Below are 12,533 nucleotides of genomic sequence, written 5' to 3'. Positions count from 1 at the left end.
TGTGGGGGTTAGAAATTAGGTAGAACAATGCTAAAGGATGATTTCACAGTCATTTCAACTTAATGACTGTTTTTATCTGGTTAACTTCATCCATGTCAATTCCCTGATCTGTTCAGCTGTCCAAACACTAATACAAGCACAAAGGAAATAATGAGAAAAATTATTTAGCTGTGAAGGAGTAGATCAGAGCTCGCTGTAGCCTAACTGAATTGACTGATGTCTGTGGAGCCATGTATCCAGTGTGATTGTGCTGTAATACAAACAGGTGTGTACATGCATGCAACAGCTGAATATCTTTCTTAAGTTGCAATGGAAAAAAATAGGAGGAAATGAGGTGGTAGTAATGGTTTCCTTTTGTTCAGGAAGAACATATGTTGGATTCAGTTATTTTTTTTTCAGCCTAAGAGGATTCAGATTTCTTCTGTCTGCATGACTGTAATGTAAACAGCAGGTAACAGAGGCTGAATGGAGGCAGCTCCATCCTTTTTGCTTGAATTTGAAGCATTGTAAAGTAAAAGCTGAGAATGTATGACATCAGAGGAAAGTGAATGAGAAACAGTCTATGGTTAGTGATTCTGGAAGAGGTACACTGGATTCTATTGCATTTTGCAATAAAAATATTTGGGGGAAAAAGATTAATAGCTCTCTGGGTGACACCATCAGTGGAGGTATGTGGCATCACTGCTCTGAAAAGTTGGTTGGTTGGGTTTGGGCTTGTTCTTTTTTTTTTCTGTATCCCCTGACATATGGTACTCTGGTTGTAGCAGTTTGGGTTGGTTGAAGGAGGGAGGTCGGGAGGGGAGAGATGCTGTCCTGTGCTATGTTCTTACTGCATGGATATTTCCTGTACACCAAAGTGTGAGTTCCACTCTGCATGTTAGATCCTGAATTGAAGGCATTGCAATGCAACTCTGAGTTACACGGGGCAGTACTTTTATGGTAAAGAAAGACTCCTTACTTGTAACAGGGATTTAAAATAATTGCTCTGTCCTTAGACTGTTCTTAGATTAACCAGTATCAAGTGTTCCTCACTGAAAAAGTTAATCTTCCAAGATGTTTCCTCCTTACTTATGTCTCTTGGGAAAGGAATTCCATGTCCACACTTCCAATTTTTGCTAGTGAAGTGAAATAGTACAATAATATTTGCTTAGCAGTTTCAGTTAGTTGCATGTAAGATACTCAGTAACCTTATCATAAAGGCTTATCATTTTGTCCAGTTATGTGTCATTGTAGATCTTTTCATCACCTCTGCTTTCTGTAGTGTATTCTTCTCTGATGCATGTGTACATAAAGTTGCATTTTGATAGTTGAATGAGGTCAGAATGCCAAGTTACCCTTTTTTGTCACTGTAAACTTGACTTTCCAGATCACTGGTATACTTTGTATGGGACTAAAACAAGAGCAGATTTCAATGGAGTCACTAAAACCACCATAATTCTGCAGTGTCATTCTGACTTCACTGTTTTTGAAGAAACACTACAAGATAATTGAGTTCATGATGCATTAGAGCCTAAAATGCATTAATAAAATTGTAGCACACATATTATGGATATTAAAAAAAGAATGATTTTATCAGTAACAATTTTCACTAAATATTTCATTAGAGAGGTCTTCAGTTTGAAAAACCATTTCTTTTTTGTCTCCTCAAACTGTATTGATGTTAAGCCTTAAATATTTGTTTTGTATGTCCTAGGTCAACTTTTTAGTTGATTTTTTGGCTTTTTCCTGACACAGTTCTCATGCTGACTGTGATCTGTGACCACACAGTTCTCCTGTTTATCCTTTGTGATTACTGATGGAATTTCAGCTTCCCCACACCCCCGCTATTTTCTCCATTATTGCAGGATATATTAAAATCAGTGTCATTATGTGACTTGTGAAGTCATTTCAAAACCAATAGTCTTTTTTGCTGTGGTTGGAGTAGAAAGTATTTTGCCAGAAATACAATTACAACATTTATTATCTTCTGAAATGGAAGATAAAAATACCCCATTAAACACATAAAAATTATACATAATGCTTCAACATCTCTAGCTAATAAGTATGCTGTTGCTGGGGCTTCTTTTGTTTCTGATACTTTTAAAGTACAAATAATCCTTGAGTTACAGAAATTATTTTTCAAGAGTATAACAGTCCTGTCAGACCACTCCAAAGTTAACATTTCTTGGATATTTGTGTGTAATTTTTAAATTTATCAGTTTCTGCTGTTCCCTAATTTGATTCTTATCACAGTAAACTGTAAAACTCAACTGACTTAAGTACAAAGTTGTTCTGGTGCTAACAAAGCAATTTTTTACAATCCCACCTCTGAACAAAGCAGGACTGAATATTATTTTTACCTTGACAAATGGGACAGCTTATCCAAACCTTCTGAATATTTACTAATGCTGAGCACTGAAATAGCTCAGGATGGACTTTTGCTACTTTCTCCAGGTATTTTGTTAAATTTAATAAAAGCACATAAATTTGACTTTTCAATCGAAATTTTGAAGCTTCATTTTATCATTACGGGAGTATTTTTGTGGCACTGTTGTTAAAATGCTTGGTGTTCTTTTGAAACTTCATCCGCTATAGGTGTAACATGTAATTAACAAAAACCTTGGTAAAATGCTGAGGAACCATGTTTCTTTTGTTATGTAGTAAAATATATTTTTCATGGCTATAGTCAGAAGATTTCAGTTCCAAACTATGAAATATTGGACTTTTTTTTTTCTTTTGCAGATAGTAGTATCTGTCTCTTTGGCAAAGTGTTCAAGCAGTTGTGCTGGCCCTGTTGGATTTAACTTTGGACTCTGCTATACTAGATTGCTAACTTAATTTCAAATGCTTTTAACTCTTTGATATTTTCCTGTAAGTAATTTGTATTGGAGGAGATTTGACACTTGCTTCTATGGAGTAAACAAACTCCGTGGTATTGTCGATAGCCACCTGGTCAAGTGGTATAACCACCTGTGGTTACTGCTGCCTGAAAGGAAATCAAAGCTGCCAGATCTCAGCTAGGAAGAGATTTCTCTGAAATCTTTGTGTGGACATCCTGCTCCCATAGCATCCCCTAACAGGAGTCAATTTAGGTTTGTCTGAGCAACAAAGTTTTGTTATGACACGAGTTATGTTGATATGAGGTAGCAAAATAGGAAAATTTGTACCATAGCACTGACACTTTTCCTGACAAAAACCATTGATACAGATGCAGCTGTGATGGCAGAAAGGAGTTTCTTTTAGCTTTGCCTATAACTTCAAAAGTAAATTGTGTGTGATATGCATATAAGTGTATAGTTATGTAGGGGCTGGCAAACAGCTTCAATGTGCTCCTGCAGCAGGGGGCCCTGCTACAGTGCCAGTGCATGAAGGGAGGCTCTGCAGCACAGGCAGCTCTGCTCTGTGCCAGCCTCCTGCTCTTGAGGAGCACCAGACCCCTGGCTGGAGCCCAGGAACTGCAGCCCTTCTCAGCTTTCTGCAGGGCTGAGGACAACACTATTCACAGCCTTCAGTTCTCATTCTGGTAGATCCTGTCTATTCAGGATTTTGTCTTCAGTAATTTTTTGTTCATTCTTATTGACAAGTGGGGTTTAAGACAGAAGTGTATTGCTTTAGTTCTCCTCATTTACATACAGTGTAAGTTTTGCCCCAACAGGTTAAGTATGAAAGCCTTATCTCAGAGAAATCAATTGCATGTTGTATAGTATATTCTTTTATTTTATTTTTTTCTCAGGAGTAAACATGCTGTCAAGAACAATAAATTCCTCTGGGTTTGTTGATCAACCTCTTTTCATTGTAAATTGATGTTGAATATGGATACACTAGGCGACTTTGAATGAGATAGAGGAAGTGCTGTCTTTATATATAATTTAAGACTCTGTTCAACAAACTCACTGCTACCAGGTTTTATTTCTTTGTAAAGTTCAGTTAAACTTTTTTAGCTAGGTATTGGTCTAAAGGTTTTCACTCCGTTTTTTTTAGGTAGGGGAAAAAGAACAGAAAGGAGTCATGAGCAGGCAAGCCAGGAGAATGGCTGTCATTTCCCTGATTAGATATATTTCTGGTGAGGATGCTCTACTCTCTCTCATACTCTGCTCCCTCCTCCCAAGTACTTGATATCTTTGTGAACCCCCACAGTCTGCTATTTGAAGTAAAAGGAGTTTGCCCACATGCTAGGGAAGTCCTAGAGTTTTTATGCCTTTGTTTTTATTTATTAACATTTGTAATATCAAAAATAGCAGGATATTCTATTTATAGTGGTAGAAAGGAAGCCTTGTCCATATACAGTTATTAATTTTCTACCGTTACTTCATTCTAGTAAGCGTTTCATTATATTTCCAATTTCTTTTAGAAGTATTCTTCCTGCCCTCCTTTAGCTTTTCTCTGACCTGGAATGGATAAGAAGTTCAAGCAGAGTCTGTAATATAATTTTTATTAGGACTCTATGTAGGTAAAAAGAATCCATAATGGAAACTTTTTTTAAATTTCAGCTATAAGATGTCCCCTTGGGTTTGCACGCAAGCAGTCCAAAGTAATTTGCCTAAATTAAACTTGGCTACTTTATTTCATAATTGTAAATAGTAGGAAATGCTTCTGTAGTGTCATGTTATTTCTCCTTACTTTTGCGAAGCTTCTTGCTGAAACTGAAGATATATTGGAGGTAATTGATTACCTTTCTTTGCCTTTCTTCTACAGAGTATATTTTTATATTTTGGTGCCTGTGGTACAAGTGTTTTTATAACTAATGAAAGTGTTTGAATGTAGTCTTCCTGAACTGTTACATTAGAATTGACTTCCTGACAGGGGATTCTCACCTTTGGAAATTGAACCTCCAATGTTTTCTGCCTGGTTTGTTTTGTATGTTCATGATTGGGGTTTTTTATTTGGTTGTTTTGTTGGGGGCTTTTTTTGTTTGTTTGTTGTTTTGTGGGGTTTTTTGTTCAGTTGGTTTCTAATTATCAATTCCTAACTTTTCACCAGTATTGCTTGTTTTTTTGGGGGGAAATCCTTAGCTTTTTCTAAAAGTTTAAACTGATGCAGACTCTGGGCAGGGTACTATTAATGTTAGAAATTAACATCAATGAGCAAATTAGAAAGAAAAAATCACCTGGTTTTAAGTAAAGTTTATAACTAACATAACTAATGAGAATTTAGAAAGAAATATTTTAGGAATATTATTTATTTCTAATTGGATGCACTCAAATATTGTGGACTTCTAAAAGGTTTTTATTAGGGAAGTAGAAATACTTTTTAAATGTTTTTTGGGGAAAACAAGGCTTATTCTATGTTCATTTTCAGTGGTTTCTTGACATGGATGGAATACAGAGAAAATATTTTGGTTCTCTACTAGATTCTGTATATGTGGAATCATAAAATACTGAGTGCATTGGATGTATTCTGTTTTACAAGGTTTTCTCAAACCAGAAGCATCACTCTCGGAAAAAGATGACATAAGAAATCTATGTAGTCAGTTTCTTATTATGTGTGTGAAAGGATGTTTGTAAAATGTGATGTAATTTCTTTGCCTAGAACTTTCAGTATATTTTGAGATGGACAGAGGAGTTTATTATTTCATGCTATCACAGGAATACTAAATTCAGTATAGGTGTCATCCTGATAGGAATAAATAAATCTGATTAATCAGACCATAGCTGTATGTGCACCAGGATTTCAGTTAATTTTGTACAGATAATTAAATAAAAAACCCCACCAAAGTAAGCTGTGAGTTTTCATTGCTTTGTACTGGCCTTCTGGCCTCTATAACCTCAGTTAGCTTCAGGCTGAATTTGCTGCTTTCAAGACTTAAAGTGTTATGCTCTTCCATCTAAGGTGAAAATGCCTGTTTTGCTAAAGAATACAGTCTGATAGTTTAGCCTGTTTTATTGGCTGTGAGTTTGTAACCTGGTACCACTGCTTCTGATCAGGCTCTAAACTGAAGGGTGTGCTACCTTCAGTGGTCCTTCAAGGTGTTTCCATGTCAGACTGGATGTGATGCTCTTCTGTTAAGTGCTTTAAATTTTTTATTTCAGCTTGGGCATTTTTTTAAAAGCTGAAGAAGACTGATGTGTAAGACAACATGAAAGACTTTGATTGAAGTGTGAAAGTCTGTGTTACAAGTTCTGAAAGTGGACTGCTCAAGCTAGAAATGCTTAGTAGAACTTTGCTCTGGATGCACCACATAGTTTATCTGTATTTTACTGCTTGAATGCAAAACTTCATTAAAATTTGCAAATAAATGATTCCAGAGATACCTCATCAGATAACATGGGGCAGAAAGACACAGTTGGCACATGGCAAATTGTTTCTGTGCTGATTCATGTGCTTGCAAGAGGAGAGAAAATGAAGAGTGCTGTCATCAGCTGAAACTACAGGGAAGTTTTCTTCAGTAGGAGCTGATAAAACAGATTGTGATTTAACATACTCAGCGTTCAACTAATAGATCAGAGAGCTGTTTTATGTGGATCACTCATTGACTGAAACAAATAATTTCAAAGCAGTAGAAGTGATCTGTGAGTAATTATATCCTACAAAAAACCCAACCCAACCCCCCAAAAAAAAACCCCAAAAACAAAAACCAGAAAAAAACAACTCTCAAATGGTTAAATTTAGCATTTCCACAGGGAACCATTTTTATATGAGGGTAGGTTCACAAGAGGAGGAAAAAAGTAGTGATAATGATTGTACTATTTCTCCTGAAAACTTCCCAAGATTTCAAATAACCAGAAGACACAGGAATTCAACATCTGGGACACTACTCTGTTATGCCTTTGCTCTTTGGTCTGTTTGAGTTTAATGCCCTACTAATGACTAACTTGTAATTGTTTTTATCACAGTATCAGAAATATTTTACTATTAGTATGCAAATGTACCACGTGTTCAAAATTTAAAGGTTTATTTTTAGAAAGCAGACCATGCCAATTTTTGTGATTCATTAGGAAGCTTACCAATGTCACTTTTTTATAAGACCATCTTAATTATGAAGATCTCTAAGATACGTTTTTAGAAACTCTGGTCTGTAGTTTCCAAATTTGGAGCTCATAAAAGATGGAAGCCTGTCGATAGGCAATTGTGTGAGAGAGACTTGTATTTTTTCTTTTTTTCTTTTTTCCCTTGAGGGATCTTTTTTTATTATTTCTATTAATAAAACTGCTCAGGCATCCTTATATATGGATGCATTTTACTCAGATTCTATTCTTAACAGTTATGAAGCAAAGGGGGCCTGGGATGCAGTGTTTGTGTCTAATGTGCTGTGTGAATGTTTCATGGGAAAACGTTTGGGAGCAGACAGAGGTGATAAGGTTATGTGTAAGGATTTTTCACAAATTGATCAAGTACCACCCACAGAGTTTTGGCTATTTTGCTTGACAGAAAACAAAGATGAGCAATTATGGTTTGCTGTTTGTGACATCATTTTATAAGCTAAATTTAATTTTCTCCTGAACATCCGCTGGTAATGTCATGGTAATAACTTCCTATTGATTAATTAAATCTATTCCTTCTCCTCCTTATTTGTAACTTGCATGAAGTTGCCCAAATGTGGGTTTATGTTATTACTAATGGTCTGTGAATGGAAACAATGTACACATTTTAATTTTCTTCTTCGCTTTGCTCAGAAGTAACAATTTAAAATTGATTGCCTTATTAAAATTTATTCTCTCAAAATAAGCTATAGCTCTGATGACTCTCAGAATAGTTTGGGTTTTTTTTTAATATGAGACATTTTTACTACATGGGTGACATATAGAATTGTTGTTCATGAATTGGTAGCATTTCAAGTACTTTAGAAAGGGGCTAATTTGAAGGAAAGACAACATTTAATTCTTGAAACTTTTCATTTGCAATAGACTTTGAGTAGAAAGACTTTCTTTAAAAGGAACTTCTTTTAAAGTGAAATGTTGTGCTGAATGAAAGTGTTGTCAGTAAGTCAGTATAACTGACTGATATCCAAAATTAAGGAAATCTTTTGAGACTAGTGTCCCTCCTTTACAGCAAGATTTTGGCATTTGAGTGTTGTGTTAGATTTCAGCTATTTTGGATCCTTTGATGAGCTGGAGGAGATTGTAAAATTAGATATTAGGAAAAGTTAAAATATAAAGCAGATCACCTTAAAATTATGGCAACATACTTGATGTCTGACAGTGTTTAAAGAAGTCTCTACAAATTTCCAGAATATGATAAAAATACCAATTTTGGACACAAGTTAGATAAGTTGAAAATTTGAAATGGTCTTTTTTTCATTTATCTTACAAATTTTGAAAGCTCAGTTATTTGCTTATCTTGTTTGAGTTTTGACAAATATCAAGGTCTTTGCCTTACTTCTGTGAATGCTTTTATGTTGTATTGTGCTTTTAAGTCTTTGAATATGTAACAGAAAAATCTCAATTTGCTGCTTAACCCAGTAAATTATAAAAGGACTTTTCCTTTACTCTGACTTGCAGTGCTGGTGGCAGTTTACTGAGATACAAAACATTCTTTCATGGCCTATTGATGTATTGAAGTTTGGATCAATTTTACTGTAGGACAAAAGTGGTGAGCTTTTGTAGCTTAGCTTTTGCTCTCTTTACTGAATTGATAGCTTTCATCCTTGGGTTGAAATAATCTCTCTTACTTCAGACCTTAACTGACAATGCTATGATAGAAGAAATCAGTGGAAGAAATCAGTGATGTCAGAGAATACTGTGGTACTATCAAACCTTGAGGTGGGTTCCCTCTGGCTTTGTAGCATTGTCAGTAAAGGTGTGAAGTGCATGCCTGTGTACGTGCCCCTGTCTCTACTAAAGTCATGCTCTGCACTTCATGGGGTCTTGCCTGGGGGCTTGAGACCTGTCCTTGCAGAATGTAACTGCACAATGGAACTTTTAACCCAGAGAGGGTTGTAAGACTTTCTTCTTTGCTCTCTTACCTCACCAGCTGAAAGTCTCTGCTTTCAGCTGTTTCCCACCACACAGGACTATGCAGGATGGCACTGAAGACACAGGAATGTTATTGTGGATAATGCAGCAGTAAAAGTTCACAATAATATTGATATGATTTAGTATTACTTAAATTTACAATAATTACATTATCATCGTGGCAGTATTTAATCCATCAGTCTCTGATCCTATGTGATTCAAAGTCAGGGTCAACTACGTGTAAAGCATTCTTGACAGAAACTCATCAACATACCTAGGTGATCTTTTAAAAGTCTGCTAATAACTCTGCCTAGCAATTTACATTCTACAAGATTATTTTAGAGACTTAGGAGATTTTTTTTAAATGTTTGACAATGGTTTTAATACTCTCTCTCCTTTGAAAATGTATTCAGTCTTACAACATAAATATATTTTGAGCACATTGTAAATATTGTGTATTTTAAATACATCAGGTGAGACTAAAATTTTCTCTTTACATAGCTAATGGATATTTTCGTGGGCTGTCAATAAATTCCAGAGAAATAGTTTAATTGTAACCTTTCAAAAGGCTTATTTTATAAATGTAGATATATCAAATGTAATTAGAAGTAGTAACACTTAACTACCGTAATTTATTTTAGTGTATAAGTAAACTAAAATTGTCTGAAGATATAAGGAGTTTTCAAAGAAATCTCAGTAAGTCATTAATTACTCAAGTAAAGTTGTTGTGAAGGACTTTCTAATGAATTAGTGATGATTTAACCTTTCATGACTTAAAAATACCATTAAGAACTTTAAGGCACAGACAAAACTAAATTTTTGGGGAAGATCATGCTCTCTCACTTAGCCTGAAGCAAAGTTTACACATGTGGATCTTCTCTGTTGCTTCCTTCTCCCATTTTCTGAAGGAATCAATTTTTCAAAAAGTACCATCACTGAACAAACAACTGAAAACTACCTTTTTTTAATGCTGAAATAAGAGGTTAATTCATGCTAAACAAAGGTTTCATACTATGAAGTTGGAAGGAGCACTTGTGGTTGTCTAGTCACATACGGATTTTTCATCCGTATGATTACTCTGAATGAATTTCTTTGTCAATCAGAGCTATCTTTTTGGAGAAAATGCCCCTTATTAATTGTGTTTATGCAAGCTTTAATTCAAGCCCTAGTGGTACAGCATGTAGCTCTTCAATCATATGTATCTTAAACACGTACCTAAAGACTGCCAAGATTTCCCTTATTGCCTCATCCATCACAGCTGGAATTCTGTCATAGGTCAGAACAAATTGAAGTGTTATGAATTGGACCTGGTACAAAAACCAAATTTGAGAGTCCTTGTGTGTATGCATATATATATGTCAGGCTTTTTTAACTTAGAAGCCTGACTTTTGGCTATCCGGTCTATCTTATGGTGTGGTTCCACTGAAATGAAGACAAAGGCAGCTAAATCTTCAAATGATGTTTCTGTATTCAAGGATGTTGGCAGAAGTGAAGAACTGCAGAGTCCCTCCGCTTCTTTCTCAGCAATAAGTTCAAAAAGCAAAGCAGAGAGTGAAAGTGGGTCAGCTGTGCATAGCGTGGGACAGCACAGAGGCATCCCCTCCTCCGTGGACTGTGCTTTGGACCACATTGTGGGGCAGCTGGAGATGTTAACTCTAGTAAGTATGCAATAACAGGTGACACTTGCAGTGCAAAATGACAGTGCTATCAAAGGGCAACAGTACCCTGGAGTCATGTTCATAAATCAGAACATTAAAGACTATAGGGTTATTTTGAATAGCTCTATAGTCAAGTGACTGTTTTGGTGTTTTCCTTTCAGAAAATATTGATTGCATGTATTGTGTTTGCTAAAGTGAAAGCTTCCTGGTACATAATCATAAAGATTGTTGCTGTATTTTTAACTCTGGATGAAGAGAATCACTGGGTTTCAGTAGTTAGATGTAGGTAGTTTTGTCAGAAGCTCGTTGTTTAGCAGACATTCCAGCTGGAACAATCACGCACTAGCAGGGGATGAACAAAGTAAATTGGCAATGTACCATTAAATCCCTTTCCCAACTTAGTATGTGAGGTGTTGGCTTAGGTAGGAATCCAAGCAGTGCAGTAAGTCCTTGTGTGAATGAAACTGCACAAATACTCAGTCTCAGTCAGTGACTCTGAGTCACTTGCTTGCAAATGCTCAATACAGCTTTTTAATCCAGATTTAGCTTATGTTTTCAGATACTTCTTTGTAGTCTGTAATATATTGACATTAAATCACTTCACAATGGAGCAGCTAAGGGTTTTTTTCTGTGTTCTTTTGCAATATATATGTTAATTTGGAAGAAACAAGTTTTGGGAAGTATGGAGTCAAGTCATGAATTGGAAAGGATTTGTGTAGTAAGTTGTAAAAGAAACTGCCAGCCTGGGTCCAAAGACCTACTTCTGCTGAAGATAATATCTTGGAGAATAAATGCCTTTTAATAGTATATTTATTTCTCACTTCCTTTTCTTGGGGATGCCTTAAAAAGTTTCTTTTAGTTTTTTGAAAGATTTCATTTGTGGTCACAGTGATGGCTGTTTTTCTATTGAAATATGGATGCTACTTTCACATAGTATTTCAGAGTACTTTACATTATACATGTATGTATTTCTCTTTCTCAGTGAAAATGTTTTGTGAAAAGCTTTTAGACAATCTACATGGAGGCAAAGCCATAATTTTTAAATACAGTTGTAAATAGTGGAATAGCTAAGGAGAAACCATCTTATAGTATTTTTTCCTGTTGAGTTAAAATTCCTTTTCTTATGTTGCCTGCTTTTATAATACTGTGTGAATAATATAAACCCAATTGAAATTATTCTCTTCTTCATGCAGACTATTTCAGTCCTGGAACAACGTCTTACGTGTACGGAAGATAAATTGAAAAAATGCATAAGAGATCAGCAAAAAATGTTACTTAAGGGAAAACGGAACTAATAAAATACAAAAATGAACTATGTTGATGAGTATGCTTCATAAAATCACAAGGAATGCTTCTTCATTGGATTTTGCTATAAGCAGAAACATCAATCAAAGTAATAAAAATGGAAGAAAAAGAAATTTCAACAATTGGTAGCAAGCAGATATTCTGGTTATCTATTCAGTGAAGTGTAGCCCAATCAAAACTAGTACTTTCTAAATAATTTCCATTGAACATTCCAGAACTCTTTTTTCAACATAACAAGATCTTTGAATATAACTAAGCCACTAACTTGTATTTTTAGATGAATAGCAGTTATTATGCAGGTTACCACTGTGCAGATTTTTGAACTCAGTCAATGATTGTGAAAATAATGTTCTTTGTGCTGAAACAACATTACTTAAACACCTAAATCAAGTTAGATATAATACAAAAATGCTAGAGGTGTTCGTTGTCCCTTACATATTCTCAAGTGTTTTACCAAAAAGTAGTGTGTTATTTTATATCTTCTAAACATTTTAGTAATGATTGCAAGAAGATGTAGCGTGAAAACTTGTAGTTACAAATGCAGAAATTGAGTGACACTTTGAAGCTATAATGGCATCTATGTGAATTCAGCTGCAAAACATGAGTTTTGATGCACTTGAACACTTCTGCTTATCATATCCCCGTCAAAATTCACTTTTCATATTTACAAAAACAAAAATCACCTTTATACTTCTAAAGA

At 35.2% G+C, this 12,533-nt stretch overlaps 1 protein-coding gene across 2 annotated transcripts in view; it reads left to right on the top strand.

Annotated features, from left to right (window-relative positions):
* Positions 1-11,840, top strand: part of POC1B (POC1 centriolar protein B) — a 44,963-nt gene extending 33,123 nt beyond the window's left edge. For both annotated transcript variants that reach the window (XM_053942826.1, XM_053942825.1), the window contains 2 exons: positions 10,346-10,528; positions 11,722-11,840. In XM_053942826.1, coding sequence (XP_053798801.1) covers positions 10,346-10,528; positions 11,722-11,823 — 285 coding nt within the window. In that variant the 3' untranslated portion in view covers positions 11,824-11,840. The remainder of the gene's footprint in view (positions 1-10,345; positions 10,529-11,721) is intronic.
* Positions 11,841-12,533: the final 693 nt, after the last annotated feature.

This window comes from Vidua chalybeata, chromosome 5 (assembly GCF_026979565.1).
Source record: "Vidua chalybeata isolate OUT-0048 chromosome 5, bVidCha1 merged haplotype, whole genome shotgun sequence".
Lineage (NCBI taxonomy): Eukaryota > Metazoa > Chordata > Aves > Passeriformes > Viduidae > Vidua > Vidua chalybeata.
Note: the sequence above shows the minus strand (reverse complement) of the source record. Positions and strands in the feature narration are given on the sequence as shown.